This window comes from Vitis riparia, chromosome 8, assembly GCF_004353265.1.
Source record: "Vitis riparia cultivar Riparia Gloire de Montpellier isolate 1030 chromosome 8, EGFV_Vit.rip_1.0, whole genome shotgun sequence".
In the NCBI taxonomy this organism is placed as follows: domain Eukaryota; kingdom Viridiplantae; phylum Streptophyta; class Magnoliopsida; order Vitales; family Vitaceae; genus Vitis; species Vitis riparia.
The window spans coordinates 13,549,282-13,572,631 of record NC_048438.1 but is presented as its reverse complement, the minus strand read 5'-3'; the positions used below and the strand labels follow the sequence as shown (position 1 = coordinate 13,572,631).

General features: G+C 34.3%; 2 protein-coding genes across 8 annotated transcripts; both read left to right on the top strand.

Moving 5' to 3' along the window:
• The first annotated feature begins 8,033 nt into the window (after nt 1–8,033).
• Nucleotides 8,034–14,106, top strand: LOC117919695. 4 transcript variants are annotated; one of them, XM_034836928.1, is made up of 3 exons: nt 8,034–8,248; nt 8,391–11,103; nt 13,405–14,106. In XM_034836928.1, exon 2 carries the CDS (start codon nt 8,400–8,402, stop codon nt 11,064–11,066), a length of 2,667 nt encoding a protein of 888 aa, XP_034692819.1. In that variant the 5' UTR covers nt 8,034–8,248; nt 8,391–8,399; the 3' UTR covers nt 11,067–11,103; nt 13,405–14,106. The 4 variants fall into 4 exon arrangements, with proteins under 4 accessions (XP_034692819.1, XP_034692818.1, XP_034692817.1 ...); XM_034836927.1 differs by lacking the exon at nt 13,405–14,106 and adding an exon at nt 11,210–11,546; XM_034836926.1 differs by lacking the exon at nt 13,405–14,106 and having other exon boundaries at nt 8,034–8,243; nt 8,391–11,546.
• A 1,284-nt stretch (nt 14,107–15,390) lies between these two features.
• LOC117919566 (endochitinase A-like) lies at nt 15,391–22,991 on the top strand. 4 transcript variants are annotated; one of them, XM_034836745.1, is made up of 9 exons: nt 15,391–15,648; nt 18,474–18,674; nt 18,777–19,034; nt 19,822–19,856; nt 19,941–20,015; nt 20,352–20,505; nt 20,599–21,242; nt 21,517–22,199; nt 22,448–22,991. In XM_034836745.1, the coding sequence occupies exons 1-8, from the start codon at nt 15,555–15,557 to the stop codon at nt 22,159–22,161; spliced, it is 2,106 nt and encodes a 701-aa protein (XP_034692636.1). In that variant the 5' UTR covers nt 15,391–15,554; the 3' UTR covers nt 22,162–22,199; nt 22,448–22,991. The 4 variants fall into 4 exon arrangements, with proteins under 4 accessions (XP_034692636.1, XP_034692634.1, XP_034692635.1 ...); XM_034836743.1 differs by having other exon boundaries at nt 18,777–19,049; XM_034836744.1 differs by having other exon boundaries at nt 15,392–15,648; nt 19,935–20,015.
• Nucleotides 22,992–23,350: the final 359 nt, after the last annotated feature.

Sequence of the window (23,350 nt, the reverse complement as noted above, 5' to 3'; positions counted from 1 at the left end):
CATCATGAAAAGTATAAAAGAAAAATAAATATAATTAAAATCAAATAAAATTTTATATATTTTAAAATTATTTGATTTTTATAGAAAGAAAATAAGTGAAATAAATTTAAAGAAATATATAAAAATAATTTATTAATTTAAAAAAAAAATCTTTCATTTAAAAATTTTTTTTTTACTCATTTTTTTTAGAAAAAGATATGTTTTAATAATGATTTTAAGAAGTGTTTTTAGTTTTTTTTAATACTTAAAATTTTTTATATTTTAAGTATAAAAAAACTAGAAACATTTTCTAAAATCATTATTAAATGCACTTTAAATTTAGCTTATATTGAGAGAAGGAATCGAATTTATAGATAAAGAATCGAGATCAACTAATAGTAAGAGAAGGGATCGAATTTATCGAGATCAACTAATAGTAATAGTAAGAGAAGGGATCGAATTTATCGAGATCAACTAATAGTAAGAGAAGGGATCGAACTTATAGATATGCGCAAGTAGAAGAAAATGAAATATTGAGAAGTATGAAGAAAATGAAATATTGGTAAGTATGAAATTTGAAAATCCCTTTTTTTTCCTTAAAATTCTAGTTGAATTAGAATTGTTTTTAAAATTTTTTTATGGATAATTCTATTTAAAATGCTTTTTTAAAAAAAATTCTGAAACATTTTTTTTATTTTTATTTTATGGATAATTCTATATATGCGTGTGTATACGAACATAGTGCAAGTCTTGATAAATTATAGGTATATATGGCCATATTTTAAAAACTTGCTTTTAAAAAATTCTTTAAAATTAAAAAAATAAAATGTTTTCTTATTATTCTCTAAAAATAACACATTGGGTAAACTATTTAATTCTATACAAGTCTTATTAAAAATAAAAAAATAGTTTTTGATAAAATATGAATACCAATATTATAATAAAATGATAAAATATATTTTTTATTATTTAAAAATGTGATATTATTTTAGTAGATATTATAAAATACCGATATTAACAACTTAATAAAAATATAATTAATTTTTTTTGTTAAAAATGACTAATAACATCTTACAAATTATATTAGTTAACTATATTTCATTTAAGGTTAATTAGAAAACAATGACAAGTCTCACTTTTTAAAATATGTACATAATTCAATCTTTCATTACCTATACATATTTATTATTCAATTATGAAAGGTGTATTTTGTGTTGGATTTAAGGGTATGAAAATAAATGACTAGCTCAAAAGATACAAACAAATAACATAATTAATAAGAAGAAAAACTTATCGGTTGAGACGTGACAAATACTGTCCTTGAAATAGATCCACCTTTCTCGAAGATGAACTCAGTGCATTAGTATACCAATGGTCTACCTCAAGATTCAATAGTCAGATCTCGCCTTAGGTGCACTCTATAAGCGAGATGTGTACAACTCGGGTTTTGAAAAAAATCCTCTATAAAATATTATTTGAAAAATTGGTATTCATATTTAGAGAGTGAGGGGTGACTTACTTTTATAAGCCACTAACACAGTCCCAATGGAACTCTATTTGTAATTAAAATATGACTCGAAGTAGAAGGAGGTTCTACTTATAAAATGAATGAGACTTCACTAGCATAATCCCAATAGGACTCTTCCCAAAAATATAAGACCAATATAATAAAAAGAAACCAATGCATCAGTACTGGTGCCCAAAAGCTATGAACCAGTCTTAGGACAAATAAGTATTGAATCACAAAACATGGTGAAAATAAATTTTTATGAACCAGTGTTTCATGATGTAACTCAAGGGACTTTTATCCACATTGGTTTTCTCAACTACACTACAAGCTGTACAAACGGGTTAACACAAATAGGTCATGCGTCCTGCCTGGATATTCATGAGAACTCTAGAAAACCTGCCTAAGTTCTCATAGGAAGTGACTTGACCTCCACTCTCATATAGGTGAATCCATCATGTATGTTCTACATTTAAACATACCATCCATAAGGAATATGATATTCATTAAGAGTAAACATTCAACCTTAATCAATGCAGAATACACTCTATCTACACCATAGGGATAGACTCTCATACAATTAGAGTTGATAGAACACCTCAAGTCAACAAGTGATTTGTTATTACCCATATAAACCTACTTCATGGAATTTCCATTCTAATAAGTTGGGTTACCACCACTCTTGACTTTGTAATAGGCATAAGTCTCATCTCCCTCAATGCTTCTTCCACTAGTTTTTTATTTAGTGGTTTAATCAAATGATCGACCAAATTCAACTTTGACCTTACAAATTCTAGGGATATAACCCTTGTTTCAAGCAGCTGCCACACAATATTGTGCTTTAGGCTTATATGTCTATTATTCCCAATAAATATTTTACTCTTGACCTTAGCAATTGCAGCTTGGCTATTACAACACATAGACACATACGAGACTGGTCTCGTCTATAAAGGGATATCTGCTAAGAGGTTTTTAAGCCACTTAGCCTTATAACTTGCCTTTTATAAGGCAATAAACCTAGCCTCCATAGTAGACCGAGTAATGCAAGTTTGCTTGGCAGACTTCCAAGAAACTGCACTTCCATCAAGGATGAAAACATATCCACTAGTGGATTTCATCTCATCTGAATCTAAGATCCAATTTGCATCACTAAATCCTTCAAGGACACTTGGAAATCCACTAAAGCACAAACCATAGTTAATGGTGCCTCTCAAATACTTAAGGACTCTATGAACAACAATCCAATGGTCCTGATTAGGACTTTGGGTGTATTGACTCAATCTACCTACTATATAAGCAATGTCAAGTCTGGTACAGTTCATTAAGTACATTAGGCTCTCTATGATCTGAGCATACTCTATTTAGGCAACACTATGTTCTCTATTTTTCTTCAACTATGAGCTGTGATCATAAGGAGTTGACACTGGTTTACAATCAAAGTGTTCAAACTTCCTTAGGATCTTTTCAACATAGTGCTTTTGAGAAAGTTTAAGCTCATTAGGTGTTCTAGTTATTTTAATTCCTAGAATCACCTCTATCTTTCCTAGGTCTCTCATATCAAACTTAGAACCTAAGAATTTCTTGGTCTCACACACGACCTTTAGGCTAGTTCCAAAGATCAGCATGTCATCAACATAAAGACAAATGACTACACATGTGTTATCCTCATACTTGCTGTAGATACACTTGTTAGCATCATTAATGGAATATCCATTAGTTACTAACACATGATCAAACTTGTCGTGCCACTGTTTGGAAGCTTATTTTAACCCATATAGTGATTTAACCAACTTACACACCTTTTTTTTCTTTTCCTGGAACTACACAACTTTCAGGTTGATCCATACAAATTTCCTCTTCCAAATCCCCATTCAAGAATGCAGTCTTGACATCCATTTGGTGTATCACCAAATTATGAATGGAAGCTAGAGCGATCAATACTCTAATTGGCACTATTCTAGTCATAGGGGCAAATGTGTCAAAGTAATCTACATCATTCCTTTATTTAAAGGCTTTAGCAACTAAACGAGCTTTATACTTCTCTATGAACCCATCTTATTTTAACTTTCTTTTAAAGATCCACTTACAACCAATAGTCTTTGCACCATGAGGTAAATCTACTAACTCTCATGTATGGTTATATATGAGTGATTCGATTTCACTGTTAATGGTCTCCTTTCATAATGGTGCACCAGGAAAAGTTATAGCTTCTTTGTAGGATCTAAGGTCCTCATCTATTAGGAAGGTGTAGAAACCATCTCCAAGGTTTGTTTCTTTTCTATCTCTTTTACTCTTTCTAGGTTCAAATTTAGAAGGTTCAATAGACTTGTCTCTACTTGTTTCTAAACTTGTTGTTCACTATTTAGTTTAATATGAAAGATGTTTTCAAAGAAACCTGTATTCTTTGTTTCTATTATAGTATTGACATCTACAAGACTGTTTTTTGACTTAGTAATAAGAAACCTATATGTCGCACTATTCTCAACATAACCAATGAACATTGCATCAAAGGTTTTAGGACTTAGTTTTTGTTTTTTAGGTTTAGGGAGAAGAACTTTAGCTAAACACCCCCATACTTTCAGGTATGCTATATTAGGTGCATAACCATTCCACAACTCATAAGGGGTTTTACCAATTTTCTTGTAAGGTATTCTATTTTGAATATGACATACAAATAGGATATCTTCCTCCCACAAGTTCAAGGGTACTCCTAAACTTACCAATATTGCATTCATCATTTCTTTTAAGGCCTTATTTTTTCCTTTCTATTACTCCATTAGACTCAAGGGAATAGGGATGAGTGGTTTCATGAATGATCCTATGATCTTCACAAAAAGAATTAAAGGGGTTGGACTCATACTCTCATCCCCTATCAATTCTAAGCCTTTTAATTTTCTTAGTTGATTTTCTACTTCATTTTTGTACTTGATGAAAGCATCTCTTACTTCATCTTTGTTTCTAAAAAAGATATACCCTTGTATACCTTGAGTAATCATCTATGAAAGTTATGTAGAATCGTTTACTACCTCTAGTCATTGTATTTTTTAAGTCTCATAAGTCACTGTATATTAAACTTAGTAGATCTGATTCTCTTTCAACTGATTTGCAAGATTTCTTCGTGGTTTTAGATTTTACACAAGATTCTCATTTTCCATGGTTTTCTAGGGACAGTTTAGGGATTAAACTCAATTCAACCATTTTCTTCATATATGAAAAGTTCACATGTCCTAGTCTATCATGTCAAATATCACAAGAATCAACTATGTAAGCAGAAGAAAAAAGATGCATTATTATTGACAATATCATAAACATTCAACATAAATAAACCTTAATTACAATAGCCTTTTTCCCACAAATGCATCATTCTTGGTTAAAACTATTTTATCAGAGTCAAACAAGATCATCACTCCTGTTTTTCCAAGTAGAGATACTGACACCAAGTTTCAGCCGATATTTGGCATATGAAGAACATCATTGAGGGCAAGTACTTTTTCGGAGGTTAGCTTGAGGAGAACTTTCCTTTTGCCAATCACTGTAGTAGATTTAGAATCACCCATGAATATTTGTTCCTCTCCTTCCCTTATAGTGGTATAGGAAGTAAATGCACTTCTATTCCCACAGATGTGCCTGGTAGCCCCATAGTCTACCACTCAATCATTCATATTGGTGACCATGCTCACCTTAGAGAAGATCACTATTGTGATCGCCTTTGTCTCTGCCAAATTTGCCTTTGAATTGGACTTCTCAGTTATTTTCCTGTGGCGACATTGAGCTGCATGGTGTCCAGACTTGCCACAGATAAAACAATTACCTCGTTTTTTAATAGTTGAGTTTTGGACCTTGTTTGATGCATTGGGCTTGGTCTTAGAGTTTTGTTTCTCGAACCTATTGTTTTTGGGTTTAGGTTTTTCTTCTACTATATTAGCCTTAGAAGACAATTCATTAGTTTTCTCAACATTGTCCCTATTTCGGTTTGTTCCTCAATCCTAATATGGATTATGACATCCTCTAGGGACATTTGTTTCCTTTTATGTTTCATGTTATTTTTGTAATCTTTCCAAGACTTTAGAAAAGTATCTACTAAATAACCAGTCACAAAAGGTTCGGGTAATTTAATGTCTTCAATAACTAAGTCATTAATCAACAAGTGGTAGTGATGGATTTGAGATGATACATCTTTATCCTCAATCATTTGGAAATTTCTAAATTTCCCTATGACATATTTCTAAGTTTCTCCATCTTCCACAATATATTTTTTATTCATTGCATCCCAAATTTCTCTTGCAACTTTAAATTGACAATAAATATAAAAAAGTTCATTAGAAATGGTACTCAGGATAACATGCTTAACTTGTTTATTTCCAATTTCCCAGGTTGGTAATAGATAAGATTCATCTTCTGGTTTTGGGTCAGTCAAAATGTGTCCCAAGTTCACTACATCAACTGCAGAGAAAACCTTTTCCTGCAATCTCTTAAAGAATATCACATTGAAGGGATCAATTTTAAAGGTGTTAGGACATGTGTGAACTAGAAAAGCTTTCATTTGGATATATTTCAATATCGTTGGATTTAAGGGTCTAGAAACAAATGACTAGTTCAAAAGACACAAACAAATAACAAAATTACTAAGAAGAAAAACTTATTGGCTGAGGTGTGACAAACACTATCCTTGAAATAGATCCACCTTCCTCGAAGACGAACTCAGTGCACTGGGGTACCAGTGGTCTACTTCCAGGATTCAACAGCCAGATCTCGCCTTGGGTGCACTCTGTAAGCGAAATATATACAACTTGGGTTTTGAAAAAATTCCTTTAGATAAATATATGAAAATATTATCTAAAAATTTTGTATTGAGGTTTAAAGAGTGGGAGGTGACCTGCTTTTATAAGCCACTAACACAGTCCCAATGGACTCTATTTGTAATTAAAATATGACTCAAAATGGAAGAGGATTATACTTATAAAAGGAATGAGACTCTACTAGCATAATCCTAATAGGACTCTTTCCAAAAATATAAGGCTAATAAAATAAAAACTAATTCTCAATAGGATTCTTCCAAAAAATATAAGACTAATAGAATAAAATAAAATAAAATAAATTATTTACACTCTTTCTACAATTTGAACCAATTTTGATTTGTAAATTATTTTTTTACAATTAGTTAATTTTATTTTTATTTACCTAATAAATAATTTTAAAAAATATATATTTATATATAAAAGGAAACTAGTTAAGTCACTAGCCAACTCATGCCATAAACTTGTACAAATAAATTTTTGTTTTTTTTAAAAAAAAAGTTAAATCACATGATTATTATATTATTCAATAATTTATTTTTTTCTTCCCTTATTTTATCATGTACGGTCAAATTAAGAACTCTTTTTCCCTCTATTTTATCTCTTTATTTTCTTCTTTTAAAATGTTCAAACTAAAAATTTAATTTTCCTTTATATTATTCAACAATTTGATTTTTCTTCCTTATTTTATCATGTACAGTCAAATTAATAACTTTTTTTTTCTTCTATTTTATCTCTTCGTCTTATTCCTTTAAAATTTTCTTACTAAAAATTTAATTTTCTTTTTCTTTAACTATTTTCAAAAACAAACTAAAAATTTAATTTTCTTTTTTCCATCAATTCTTGTTACGAACCTAATATGATATACAAGTTTAATTTATTTTTCTCAAAATTTTCACCAAACCAGAAAACAATTTAAAAAAATTATAATTTTTCCTTAATTTTTTTTTCTTTTCCTTTATTTGGAACATTATTTTGCTTTTAATTTTTTTTTATTTAAAAAAACCAAACATGTAAACTAGTATTAGAGTGCATAAAAATGATTTTAGAAAATATTTATATATTTTTTTGATAATTAAATTTTTTTTATATTTCAAATATTAAAAATGTTATAAATATTTTTTAAATTTATTGCAAAACATACTCTTAGTGTTTTATTTCCCAAATTTTATCGTAGGTTTTATTTCCATATAAATCTATACACATTTGACATTTATTTTAATTCAATATATTATAAAAAAGAACATATAACCAATGTTTAGTTCTTAAAAAGTATAAGGGAAATGTAAGGGAAATAAATTAGAAAGGAAAAGTTAAAGAAAAATAAAAAATGAATTTAAATTAAATAAATTATTTTTATATATTACTTTATAAATTTTAAATTTAATTAAATATTTAATATAAAAATTAAATAATTTAAAAATATGCAAATTTCTTAATCATTAATGGGCATAGTAAATATGATAAAAGTACCTGTATATACTTTCTATTGCTAAAGGAAGAAAATTCATAAGAATTATCATTTATAGAGCAAACCACCAAGTAGACGCCTTTCCGGATTTTATATTTGATTATGCGGCCACATTGTCTTATTACAGTGCACCCTCGCCTGTGGTTGGCGGATGGTCGAAAATGTTGGAAAATGTACACGCGGAAGAAGGATAGAGCAAGTCATGGAGACTAAACGTGAGGCTTACCGCAGGTTATCGAGGGATCCCTGGAGATGAGGGTGGTGCTGTCCACGTGTTTCCTCACGCCATTGGTTTTTGCCTTCTCGAATCAACACCCGTTACATTATACTCCTCCTATATAAAACCCTCTCTCCTCTTACACCACCCCAAACTTTCATATCTCTCTTCATCTCGCTTTCTCTCCTTCCTTACGCTCTCTCTGGAACAGCGCCAAATATTTCATAATTCACCGGCGAAGCTTGTGTTGAAGATTTCGCGCATTGAAGCCAGGCACGGTTTCTTTTCTTTGTTTTTTTTTTCTATACATGTTGCTTGTTTTTTTCTTTCTCTATATATATAACGTGGTAATGTTTCGTACGGACTTCGCCATTATTAGTTCTTGAAATAGTATAGCTGTTGTGTTTATTGTGTAATTAGGGTTTCTTAATGCCTGGGAATTCCGGCGTTATCGACTTGAATTCCGACGCCGTTTCCGGTGACCAGAGCAGCGACGTGGATGGAGGGGACGTTTCCGACCTTTTGATTAGGGTCGGTGTATCGGGGGTTTCGAATGATCAGGGCGGGGTGATCGGAGGGATGACAGACAGGGTTGGGGATGTCGGGGAAGGGGAGGACTCGGGGAGGGTGGTTGATGGTTTGGTGAAGGAGGGGTTGGATAGGGTAATGGGATCTGCGAATGAACGGAGTGAGGTGGAAGAGGGCCGTGGAAAGATGCCGATGATTGATGATTTGGAATGGTTGGTTTTGGGTTCAAAGGGTGGTGTTGTAAATACCAGTGCTTTATGTGGGAAATCATTGTTTTCTGAAAGCAATGAATTGGAGAATGAGGTTGGGAGAGGCAGCAATGAAGTCAATACTCTGGGTGTTGCTGGTGAAGAGAATTTAATAGATGTTGAAGTTCTTGCAGATAAGATGATGGATAAGCGTCTAGAGAATGAGAAAGAAGAGGAAGTTTTCCAAGTTGCTGAGACAAGTATAAATAAGATTTTTGGTGTTCAGGTTTCTGAAGTGGGATTGTCCACTGTAAATGAGTCTAATACAGTCAATCTTGTTGTAGATTTGAATCCTTATATAGATGCAGATGAGAACCAGAAGTCCAGAGCTTCGATCAGTAACAAAGGAAAGGAGAATGTTGATTGCTGTATTAATCAGGTGGAGTTAAATGGAAACGATGATTTAGTAATTAAAGAACAGGTGAAAAATGTTGAAAAGGCAAAAAACCTGCAGCAACAAGATGTAAAATGCGCAGCCTCAGATCTGGAATTTGAAGTCTCTGATCTCGTATGGGGGAAAGTAAGGAGCCATCCCTGGTGGCCAGGGCAGATATTTGATCCATTAGATTCATCAGAGAAGGCAATGAAGTATTTTAAAAAGGATAGTTTTTTGATTGCTTATTTTGGGGATCAAACATTTGCTTGGAATGAGGTGACACAGCTGAAGCCATTTCGAGCACATTTCTCACAAATGGAGAAGCAAAGCAATTTGGAAGCTTTTCATCATGCTGTGGACTGTGCTTTGGATGAGGTTGCTAGACGGGTGGTGTTTGGACTAACGTGTTCTTGTGTGTCTGAGGAAGTGCGCAGAAAAATCAAAACACAGACTATTGTTAATGCTGGGATCCAAAAAAAATCAAGTAGAAGAGATGGAGGGGACAGATACTTGAATGCATCTTCTTTTGAACCAGCAGAACTTCTAAATTACATGAAAATATTAGCGCAAAGCTCATGTGATGAAGTTGATAGGTTGGAATTTGTGATATCACAAGCCCAATTGTCAGCTTTCCATCATTGGAAGGGATTTTCTCAGCTGCCTGAATTTGAAATGCTTGGTGGGTTGTTGGAAGATGATGAAAATCTTCCTCTTTTGGAGGTAAAAAGGCATTTTGGTGAAGCAATAGAGGATGTGATTGAAGATTTCAAGGATCATGAGCAAGTGCTCCCTCGAAAAAGGAAGTCAAAAGGTCAAAATAGCTCTTCCCATGAGCATAAGGTCTTATCTGGAGACAGTATGCACCCTAGTAAAAAACAGAGAAGCTTGATGGACTTGATGGCTGGGAATTGCTCGTATTTGAAAAATATTGAGAAGTCGTCTTCTGATAAGAAACTGAAGGAGATCGGTACTCTACTGGATGACTCAGCAGTGACTGATAGGGGAAGGTTTGCTGCTCCACACTCTCAGAAAACTCTTGGAGTTGGAGACAGCATTTGTAGAGTTGCAAACCAACTGAATGGGTCAACCCCAATGCTCAAGCATGAAAAACCTGCTTCGTCTGGGAAATCCCAAAAAAGAAAAGTCATTCCAATAGAATGCTTTTCTCCCGAAGAGATGCTGTCACAGATCCAGTTGGCTTCCATACATCCCATGGAAGGATACAAATTCTTGACTTCTTCCATTTGTTTCTTATCGGAGTTCAGGAATTTTGTCTGTCTGGACCACCCTAGATCACTGAAGGACAAGCAGTCTCTAAAAGAAGTATCCAGTAGCAAGTCTGAGAAATCTACACTGGAAGCTGTTGAAGCATCTGGGTCTAAGTATGTGAAAGACTCTTACTGGACTGACAGGATGATTCAAAGCTTCCCTGAAGAAGAAACAATTGTGAATCTGAATGAAACAGGAGAATCTGTGCGTGAGACCCAAGGTGAAATGGCAGTTGTCAATGTTGAACCAGAAGCGGTTTCGGAGTCTAGACATCAAACTGCTGGTCAAAACCCTGAAAAGGAAGCAGAGAAGCCAGTGGACCACATGAGTGAGAGTGGCATGGAAGAACTATCTCCGACAGCTCTGATTCTGAATTTCGCAGACCTGAATTCTGTTCCTTCAGAAACCAACCTCAACAGGATATTTAGCCGCTATGGACCTCTGAATGAATCGGAGACTGAAGTGCTAAAGAAGAGCATTAGGGCAAAAGTGGTCTTCAAGAGAAGTTCTGATGCAGAAACTGCTTTCAGCAGTTCTGGGAAATTCAGCATTTTTGGACCTTCACTTATTAGTTACCGCCTCAAGTACTTGCCTGCTAGACTGCATAAAGCTTCATCTTCTTCCACTAAACGAAGAAGAAAAGATGCAACAGCCATGGAAGGCAATGCAACATGATAGCATAATTTTGGTGAACTCGATGAAGACTCCAAAGGTTAGGCATGAAGTTCACACACCTCTTATGTGAAACTACCTCCAGTCTCTATTGCCACCTTTGGAAGATTACATTAGGTGTCTAACTTAATACAGTTCACATGCAGATAGGTTGGGTCAAGCAGCTGACTTAGTTATTGAATTAGGAAAACTATATTAAATCGGCTAAACAGTATTTCTTCTAATGAGGTATATTTTCACTTCTCTTGGCCTTTAGAAAAGGTTTATTGTTATCAGTAAGTCAGGTTCATTTGTGTTTTAATCTCTCTGCTTTACAGAACTATCAGAAGCTTGGACCTCCTTTGCTTCATTGGTTTTCTGTGATAGGATGTTTAGATATCACCATCTCTATGCTTATATATTTTGCCCGTCTTGCATATGCTGACATTGGTAATTAGACTGTTAAGATCATCTGGTTCTCCTATTTAAGCTTCGTCTTGTGGTCATAATGGTTGGTATCAAACTATCTTTTCTGTTGATTTTTGTGAAGTACTTATAGACTACTGTTGAGTAAGTGCGACTATTTTTTTTTTCTATAAGTAAATTTTTATGCCCATCAGGACTTAAACCTAAAACCTCCCACAAACCCTCTCCAACACTTCACCACTTAGCGTGAGGCCTTAACAGCAAATGCAGCTAAGCCTCCTTAGTCACCTTGTATTTCGCAAAGAACCAATCCAACTTCCCAATGGGGAGTATCAAGCAGCTAAACCAGAACTTTCTGATCCAAGATTTGCAGTGTGACTTGTTTTAACTTGTCCTGGTTAATTATTGTGAATCTGATGCTGAAGCAGCCATCCTAGCATTTAGCTTTGCATAGGCTCTAGAATTTGTGCCTTTCCAAGGCAATCTTCCTTTTTTTCATTTACCCTTGTGTAAGATTCATATGGAGTCCCAAAAAAAAGAAAAAAAATCCTCATATTTGATTTTCATTTCAGTACTTCTCTTCCGTGATCTGTAGTTTTCACCCATTGGAACCAACCATTTTTAATTATTTCTTTCTTTGCGCATGAGGCATCACACACTCTTTGCACTTGTTTATTTTTGGGATGATGTTTCTGGAGTGTACTGCATTTCTAGTTCCTTGTATAACCACTAGAGCAATTAGAAGGGCAGGGTTGAATGTTGCAGAGGATATTTCACCCGATCAGACATGTTTTGCAGTCAAGGACTTAGAATTCATTGCCCTCTTTTTAGGTCATGTTTGGAATACTAGAATAGAATAGAGAATGAGAAATTGATTTCATTTATTATTCCTTAATGTGTTTGGGTTGTTTTCTAGAATAGGAATATGAATTAAAAAATTCATTGTTATGAAAACCAAATCTCAGTCTCGCAAAATTTTAATTCTCTCTTTTATATGGTATTATGATTTATTTCAACTCCTATCATACTTTCATTCCTATTTTTCCATACTAAACCTATCCTTAGAGCCCCAAGAAGGAAAGAATGCCTTCTAACAAAGTTTGATTTAAAACAAAAAATATTTTAAAATTGTGTTTTGTTATTCAGGATTGCCACGTGGCCGTGCTACGTGGCCTTTTTTTTATTTGTGTGGTAGGTCAAAAACCGTGTTTACTCAATGCGATTTTAGGATTTTTTAAATAATTTGATATTAGGCGTTATGTTTGATTGGAAGCATCGACATGTTTACTAGATTGTAGAATCAGGAGCATGCATTTCAGTTGCTAAGATCACTAGTCTTGATCTGCCAACTCATTTAGTTCCGGAGATGAGGATTTGGTAAAACGAGGCCAGTAGCTTTGGTTTATGTATATTTTGATATGGGGAGTTTCCCTTGAGATTGCCACAGCATTCTGCAATGTTAGCATGGGTTTCATGTGTGAGTAAGAATAAAAAAAAAGGGGGTGCTTATGATAACATATGAAATTTTCTTAAGTTCATAACAATAATTTTATATTCTTATTTCAATTTCTATTAGGCATTATGAAAATGGGAAGCAGTTCTTTACATTTCAACATTTCAGAACATGTCCTGCCAACTTTGTGAACACTTAGGGGTCAGTTCTAAGTTCTAATAAGATATTTTAGAAGTTTTTACTTCTTAAAAAGCACAAACCAGAGATTCAGAGAATCACCAATCATTGGTTATTAAACTTCTCATGCTGCTTGGTCTGCATTAGAGAAGATTTTTTCAACCTTATATAAGGGCTTGGATTATGCTACTACTAAGATTAGAATTTCAAACAAGAAGAAAAGGTTCTCTCTCAATGATAGAATATATGCTCAAAGCAAAGAATCTTGTTGATATAATTTGGCAGCTATTGGGGAACTTGTAACAGGAAGAGATCAAATTCTACAACTTCTTGGAGGTCTTGGAGCTGACTACAACTCCATAGTAGCCTTGCTTACAGCTCATGAAGATGATATTTCTCTTCACTCTATACACGGTATTCCCCTTACTCATGAGCAAAGGTTGTGCTTTCAAAATTTAGTAGTAGAAAATGATGTAATTGCTACAAATATTGCTACCTCACAATACCAGGATTACAACAACAAAAAGAATCAAAATTGTAATAATTTCATTCCCAACAAGAATGACTATGGACACAAACCAAGTAGAAGATCAAATGGTGGTCCAAGTCAAGGTATTCGAACAATCATACAAGACATCCACAATGCTAATTATGTGGAAAGTTCAGTCTCACCGTTATAGTTATCATTGGTTTGATATTAATTTTGAAGGATTTACCTCCACTAACAACTCTTCTGCCATTCATAAATCTACCAACAACAGCTACAACAACAACACCCAAATGCAAGCTATGCTTCCATCTCCTTCCACTCCAAGCAATGACGCCTGGTTCTTTGATACTAGAGCTACGCATCACCTCACTCAAGAGGTCAGCTCTCTCTTAAACGTCCAACCATACAAGAGAAAAGGTCAAGTGATTGTTGGTAATGGTAAGCAAATTCTCATCCTCAATGTTGGTACAAAATCTATTTCTTTTACTCTTTAGATCTTTCATCTAAAGAAGGTATTTCATGTTCCTCATCCTACCACTAATCTCATTAGTGTTCTTAAATTTTGTGTTAATAATGATACCTTTTTTTTAATTTCATCCTAAATTTTAATGTCTCCCCGATTCTCCTCATTTAGGCTATGTTTGGTTCCCAGAAATTTTGAGGGAAAATGCAAGGGAAATAAAATACAAAGGAAAAGTAGAAGGAAATAAAAAGTGAAGGAAAATAAAAAAATAGATTAAAAGTTGATAAATTATTTTTTTTTGTTACTTCAAACTCATTTTATTTATTTTAACTCATCAATATAAAGATTAGATAATTTAAAAATACATAAGTTTTTAATTAGTTTTAATTATATTTGATTTTCTTTGATATTTTTCATAGGACAACCAAACATGAGAAAATAATTTTCTTTAGCATTTTTTTTCTTTCCTTTGTACTTTCCGGGAACCAAACATAGCCTTAATATTTTTACTCATTCCTCTTATTCGAAACAAGAGAAGTATTTGACAAATTTTTAAATCAATAGGAGTTAGTTGTATTTAACTAAAACATCAAAAAAGGCAAGTGAAATTAATCCATAATTTTATTAACATGAAATTTTAAAATTTTATTTTGCTTAATCAAGAATTTTGGTTGAAATCAAACCTTTAAGTCAATAAGATATAAATTATAGGTAATTTTTTAAAACTAATGTTTGAAGTAATTTTTTTAAATTATTTTAATTAATAAGAAATTATATTTTAAATGTAGTATTAAAATACGATTTTTAAATGTATGTATTAAAACTATTTTGAAATATTTTAACCGCAAAAAGGCAAGTTTGAACCAAAACTCCCTGGTCAAAGACAGAACAAAAATGGTAATGCTCTTAACGGCTTCTTTCTATTTTCTACAGCTTCACAACGTACCAAAAATACAAACAGTTCCGTAATATGAAAAACAGTAGAGGGCTACCTTTGTCATTTTGGGTATTCAACACTGTTTACAACTAACATTCGTCTAAGACCGACCAGAACCTTCCATATACACGATCTGAGCCATCCATTCTGCATACCAATAACAATCAGGCCTTCAAATTCTGACCAAACTACTTTCCTAGGTCCCACCTTAACCATGATGGTTTTGCGTCCACCCAAACCCTGGCGCGCCTCAAAAATACATATCCAACGGTTCAAAAATTTTTCCTATGGGTCCCACCACGACTCAATTGACTGAATACTCATTATCAAGTACAGCCCTTCTGGTCCATCGGCAGAACACCCAAGACGCTCTCTATCTTTTCCAGGCAACCTATATATAATATCAAATAAAAATATCATTTATAATTTCAATTTCTTTGATGAACGTTTTTATTTGAAACCGCCGCTTCTCAAAAGTTCAAAAACAAAACACAAAAGGTACTCTTCTGCTGTTCCATATACCATTCTTCCTTTTCGATCGTTTATCAGATCTGTGAAGCTGCGATATGGATGCGGTGAAGGAGCGTGATGATGAGGTCAAAGGGCTTAGCCTCATCGATGTTTGCTTCGAGGACGATTCTCTCATCTCCCAATCTTCAGGTCTCGTTGTTGTTGTTGTTTTTATTTTTATTTTCGGTTCAAATCAGCAGATTCTTGTTCTATATGAGTTCATTCATCATAATTTTGATTTTGATATTTGTTCTTTATTTTGGACGAATGCTCAGGGATTTGAGTGCTTGTTTCGTGATATTAAGTTGATTGGTGATTTGTTTCTTTTGGGTGAAATTTAGGGATTTCAATTTTATAGACTGCATGAAATGCCACAGAAAGGGGAATGTGAAATGAGATTGGTTGTCTGATTGGAAGCGATACTGTGGCTTAGCGATCCATTTAGATGGTGTTTGGATCTTGAAAACAGAGGAAATAAAAAGGTTAAAATGAATACATTTTTTTTTCTTATTTGGAAAGAAACAATGATTGGAAATTAATCGGAACTTGTATGTTTTGAATCTTCTTATTTTCAGGAAAGTTGAGGGGAAAAATTGAATGAAAAATTTATTACTCTCAGCTTATCAGCGTTTTGTTTTCTCCTTCTCTTTTTGTTTCCTTTTTCCTTTTTCCTTTTTCCCTATATTATTCCCTTCACATTTTCGGAGGACCTGAACAGAGATTTAATTCATTTCTGCCTAGCCAGCCATTCTTTTGAAGTTGAAACAGAAGTTAAAATTCTCATTGAAGTAGCTTCAACCATTGGGAATGAAAGAGTCCTGATCAGTTGCAATGTTTTGTGGCTCATCTGAAGAATAATGATTTTTCAAAATTGGTAAATTGCTTCCTTTTCAGATCAAATTTTGGATAATGAGATAATGGTTGCACACTATCACAGTACTGGATGAGTAGTTGACCACTTTCAGCATGCTCATAAAATGTTTTAAGAAATTTTCTATTTGGAAAAAATTGATCGAGTGCTCAATGAGGAAGGAAATGGAAATGGAATTGGTGTGATGTTGTGTTGTTATCCGTTATTGCAACTCAAAGAGGTGCACAACTTATATAGTTCTTAGGCTCTCAGCTTCAGTAGCTTCACACTTCCATAAGCCAACTGGTGGCACTCTTGGGAAGAAACTACTGGATCATAAAGCTGATTTGTTCTTCTGACATGTCCTAATATTTGATATTAACTATTGCAATAACCCAAACTCAGTGTCACTAATGTTGCATTTAACAAGCTTTCTTCTTCCCACATTTTTTTGATAGGCAAAATATACAAGATATTAAATAAAAAGCACCCATTTACATGGAGGCACAACCTAAGCACACAGGAGGTATATATGGAGCAGTAAACCTGTAAGGAACAAAAAGGGACAAAGTCTACAACAGCCACAAAGCAGGGCTCAAACCCTCTCCAAATTATCTATTAAATCTGAACATGACAGATTTTCATCTCTTAAAGGATCACAGCCAAGCAAAACAATATTTGATAAAAAATAATCCTTCACACCCAAATCCAAATGCTTTAGTCCTTCAGAAATCCTTCAGGTCCACTCTTTCTCTCTTCCAGTTATTTTGAAATGCTTAGGTTCCATAGCCATCTCTACAATAATTGTTGTGTATTTACCCCCTAACCCATTAATATTGCCATACAACACCATATCATCATAGGAAACATAATGCCAAAGAACTTTAATTGGAATACAAGAAATTCATATATCATTACTATTGCAAGAGTTTACAAATGTGAAGATGATCTTTCTTGCTTAGCTTATTTACCTAGGACTTCTCTTTTTGCAAACTGATTGGATTATCTGTGAAAGTACTTTATCTTATCCCTGTTCTTAGTTGTGTATATTATGGGCGAACCATTTTTCTTATCCCTAAACTTCCCCATGGTGTAAAACTAAGTTTCTTGACTTGTTCTCTTTAAACAGGATTCATTCAATTAAGAAAATGAATTAGCACAGGGAAGTTTATTTTGTAGTTTTCTTGGGTGTAATTTTTCAACTCTCTGTAAGTTCTAGTGCCTTGTTTTGTTTGCCTACTTTGTCCTTTTTTGTGACAACATAAGTTAGAAATTTTCATTTCCATGTTGGATGGATTATAAAGCTTAAAATGTTTTCACATATCTTTGACTGCCCCCATAAACATTATTTTTTGTAATCTTACTTCTAGTTGATCATTTCAACAGCTGCAATTCTAAAGCTTATTCCACTTTGGCTGCAATTGTAAAGATGTAAATGCTTTCACATGTCTTTGACTGTCTCAATAAGCATTATATTTTGGCTGCAATCTTACTTCCAGTTGATCATTTCAACAGCTGCAATTTAAAGCTTATTCCACTTTGGCTGTAATTGTAAAGATGTAAATGCTTTCACATGACTTTGACTGTCTCAATAAGCATTATATTTTGTAATCTGATTTCCACTTGATTTTTCAGCTGCTACTACAATTTGTATTCATTTTTGTGTCACAATATTACAGTATCTGGATTGTTCATAGAACCTGAGAAATCTGACCCAATTGATATCTTGGAATAAAAATAATCAGAGCCAACCTTTTTAATTCAGTGCCTCATATTACAAAAGCCACAGAATAGTCTTTATTATGACCATGTGGATGCTGTGTTCTCTCACATCTTCTAATAGCTTTTAAAAGGCCCTCGTGGCACACTGAATCCAGGTGGGTGCATGGAGCAAGTCTGTTGGGTTTCTATCTTATAAACCTTCCCTAATATGACTAAAGGCTGGCCATGCATAATCATTCTGTTTCAACCCATTTGCATTAAAGAATCTTTATTTATTTTTGGATGTTTTTTAACTTGATACTTATGTTCTCAGATAACAATTTTCCATCATTTCATTTTCATCTTATCACTTCTATCATTGCTACTGAATTTCCAGTTTGATTTAATTAAAATTGATCTTCAGAAAATCAGCAAGAGCACAGAATTTTTGAGTTTCCAGATGCTGTGGATGCCAGCAAAGCAGAGGACTCAGCAGACATTGTTGATCAGAGGGACCAAGTATCTCAACTATCAGAATCATTAGAACCGGAAAGAACACAAAAAATTGGCAAGTGTAACTTGCGGAAAAGCTTAGCCTGGGATAGTGCTTTCTTCACAAGCGCCGGTATGCCTCTATATGTAGTGGAAACTTTTGGCTCTATAGATTTCTTCCTTTTCCTCTCTTTGTCCAAACACATGGTTAAGAGCATCTCTTCTATATATTCAGGTGTGCTGGAACCTGAAGAGTTGTCTAGCATGATTGAAGGAGTTGATAGGGATGGGAAGCATTCATTACCTAGAATTCAAGAGGATGATTTACGCAGATCTGCTGATTCAATCTCTACAATGGAAAGTGATAGTTTGACATTGGAAAGTCTTGAGGCTGATTTGTTTGAAGATGTAAGAGCTTCGATTCAGAAATCCAGAATAAGGTCAAATGTGACACATTCAAAGAATAGCAAAGCAGGAACAGGAGAAATGGAAGGTAGAACTATCCATTGTAAGTGCAGTACTACTTATGTTCTTGGAAAAAGACAAAAAACCAAATAGTGGTTTTCATCTGTTTTGAAGGTGGCACATATTTGAGCATGAGTGAATGGGGGAATTCCACCATCAGTATTTACATGTAATGCTTTGGGTGGATTCTTCTTCCTCTACCACTGCTGTTACCTTTCTTTTTGTGGTGGTGAGGGGGAATTCATATATTTACTTTAGCATCAATTGCATTTCCAGCATCACCAGCATCTTCTTTGATCCACCAACACTATCACAGTGACCTTCACGTGTTATTGATTTTCCTGATTTTAGTATATTTATAACTAAATTCTTGTGCATTATTACAATTCAATTTCCTAGGTTACTTCCATTTAAGTTGTCCCAGCATTGCCCTGATGCAGATCAGGCACCCTCAGAAAGAATGAGGTTTAATGTGGACGTCCATGGATAATCATAGATATTTGTGCCTTAATGCTTTCATACTTTTATAGCTATAAAAAAAACAGCATTTCAATGGTCTGATTATTAGAATGATCTGAATGGCTCAATATTGAAGTGGAATCTAACATGGGGTGAATTTGGCGGGGTCATCATCCCCTTGCATATATCTAAAGCTGGCAGGATGAGGTTTCCTTTTCCTTATTCCGAGATCTTCCAAGTGTATTCACTGAATGATTCTGTTTACTAATCAATGCAAATATTGTCATAGGATAGTCCACTGTATGCACATGTTTTTGAAAACATAGTCTCAAACTTAAGGTGTTTTTTTTTTCCAGCTTCAAAGAAGGTGGAAGTTGCTTCTCAGAAAAAGGTATTTTCAGTACATGACTGGCAGTTTTGAATTTTCATTTTTTAGTAATGTCCGAAGTAAAGTTATTCCAATTTTCAGGTGCAGCCCAAAGCAGCTTCCGGGATGCAAGGATCAGGGAAAATGATAAAACAGGGTCCTGTACGTCCACAAGTCACACAGGTATGTATTTATTAAGTTCCTAGAAATTATTGGTTTTTTTGTACTCTATTATGCAAATAGCTTATCATGTACCAATTGGGCTGTTCAAATTGTATGTGCAGTATCCAATTGATAATATGCCATGCACATACTTTGGAATCATTAGACCAATTTCACTAATTTTTTTGCTCATTTCTTTCATTTGAGTTCCATTACTTGAAGGACTCATGTTAGCCCCAATAATGGGATTGTTTACTGGTTAGGCAGATAGGCTAGGTAAATGAATGGCTTAGTATCATGAAAAGAATTTAACTTTTAATTTGGGTTCTACTGACACTTTTTTTTTTATAAACCAAGCCTGTTGCTAGTAGTAGACAGTCAATTTCATCACTGCCCAGGCCACCCAAGATAATAAGCCGGGCTAATCCCATCTCAACAGCATCAACCAAAAGGGCTTCTTTGGGCGCCAACAGTCTCAGAATGGAAAAGGATAGTGCAAAAGGTTCCATTGGTAAAGAGAAATCCGTTAGCTTTGATTGATTTCTTTTTCACAAGCAAACTTCTTTGCACTCCACTTCACTCTGAACTTAATGTGACTATGCAGGTAGAGGGGCTCCAGGGTCCAAGATAACTGGTTTGGGTGAGTCACATGGTTTTGTGCCTAGGCCTACACAATCTTCCAAATCGTCTTCTAAACGTTCCTTACCAGCAGCAAAGACAGAGCCAACAACTTCTAGTTCCTCATTCGATAGTAGTGGCAGTACTCCATCTGACAATATTGGTAAATCTTCCACAAATACAATGAGAAGAAAATTTGATTCCAGAACTTCTAATCCTCCTCCTTCTGGTTCGACACTGAAGATCCCAACCAGAACTGCAGTGAGAAATAAGACTCTGTCTGCCAATTCTCACATCTCAGCTTATTTGATGTCTACGGCTAAGCTTTCTTCTAGCATGTCACCTGCCAGCTCCATCAGCGAATGGTCCACAGAATCATCATCATCAACTTCTACTGTTAATCAAAGGTCTAGCAACTCAACGGCTAGCCTTGGAACTAGTTCTCCTTGCAAGGGGGTCTGTGAAGATCGTAATGCCTCTCATACAGTTGGACCTGAAAATCAGGTAACTGGGTTGCTGAGCCAAAGTGGAAAGAAAAGTACAACAGGAACTGGCACACTTCATCATCCAGCCTCCACAAAACCCTCAGGTCTTCGAATGCCATCACCAAAAATTGGCTTTTTTGATGGGGTCAGTAAGCCTTTTCCCCCCAATTAAACCACATTGCAATTATTATTATTATTATTATTATTTATTTTTTGTTTTTATAGGGAAGTCATCTTTGGACAGTAGAAGTTGTTATTTTGATGAATGCTTTCACAAAATAACTTCAAAATGTTGCTTGTCTTTTTAATGGTAAATCATATGATAGCAAAATTACACATTTTCTTTTTCTCTATCATTATTTTTGGAACATAATTTTCTGAGGCAAGCACTGTACTTGCATTATTTCTATGTTATGCAGGCGAAATCAATGGTGCGGACTCCCAATGGAAGTATGCAATCTCATTCTGGGGTACCAAGTAGTTTGCCTAAAGTAGGAGCGGGATTTTGTAGCCCTAAAGGGGCTTCAAACAAGGGGAAACAAGGAAATTTTCAAACTGTAAGAACTGTGACACCAGTTGGGAACATAAAGCCCAATACTCAGAAGAATTCCTTGAGTATGAAACCTTCATCTTCTTTACCTCATCAGCAACCATCAAATGCTTCAACAAAGGTTTCTTCTGCTTCAAAAAGTGTAAGAAATTGTGCTGGCCAATCTCCAGAAATTCAGGGCAATATATCTCCTAAAGCTAATGGAGAGAGTCACTTGAAGGCAGAGGAAGCAGGTCTTGGAGGAGTTGATAGAGCAAAACATGATCCAGATTCTGGTTTGATTTCAGACAAGAATGGCAGCCGAGAGGATATCAAAATCACTCCCGTAAAAGGAGATGGACCTCACAGTATTTACAATTCAACCACAGTTGAACTTTCAACCACCATGAGGGTTCCTTTTGCTGTTAACAACCCTTTTTGCAGTAGGGACTTTCCAACAGGATTGACAGTAGAAATGGTAGAGAAGGCAGACACCTCTCCCTTCCTGGATAGCACTCTGAAAGAGAACAGCTGAGCTGCCTGTTACAGTTCTGCAACATGTTTTTCATCAAGGTATGTATCCAAATCCCTAAACTCTTCTGATATATAGGTGCCCTACAAAATTCAGAAATTTTTGGAAATGCTTACCCTAGTATATTCTACTCCAGCACCTTAACAAAGTATATGGTCTTATACTATTGGAAGCCATCTATTCTAATTTACACAGCATGAGATTTGGAAGATTTCAAACATAGATTCTTTTTGTATCGTTTATGATATTGTTTTGTCCATGAGATTCACTGTACCGTATCTTGACACAGCATGCAGGAGCCTCATGCCCATAGAGGGAACCTTTCCTATAGGACCTTGGAGCTGAAGTGAGGATTTTGATTGGATCACCGTGTTGAAGTGAGGATCGAGTGGTGCTACAACAGAAAATGTATGATATTGAGGGAACCTGATCAGATTCATATGGATACAAAAATATTCTCAAAACATGCGGGTCTGTGTTCTAGAGTTATGGCTTCGTCAGCATTGTGTCTTTGGTTTTGCAGAATTTAGTTTCTTTTATTCCATTTATTTAAGTGGTAGTCCTTGCCTGATGGAACTCAGCGTTTGAGTAGATCTTCTCTTTAAACAAATTTCAAATTGTAGCATGTTAGTGTGTTTAACATTGTCAGGAGTTTGTTCCCATTTTTCATGAATCCTGATAGAAGCTCTCGTGCTATGGTAGGTTGTTATCACTTGTAAATGTTGAACTTGTGCTATTCCCTTTTCTTGGAAATGGTTTCTGTTTTAACATATGGAGGAGCTTCCTGGAGAAGAAAGAACCGAACTTGAGAAAAATACAACCATGTTTTAGTCCATTGTGTGAATGGTTATCTGAATTTATACCTCTAATGGATCACTGGCAATACTCTATGCAAAACCATTGAACTGTTTAACCGTAAAACAAGTACAAACCCATTAAAACATGACTTAAGCATATTTTAACAATCATTTGTTGGGTAAATTTTAACAATAATTTTTAATACTTCGTTGAGCTTCTCAATCTGGGTTGGACAAGTTGAAACAATGCTTATCTTAACCTGATTTAATATTATTATAATTTTTATAATGCTATATTATTCAATGTAAGAATATTTATTTTTAAATTTAATTATATTATATATTTTTTATTTTCTATATATTTATCTTAAAATTTTCTCATTTACTGCTTGAAT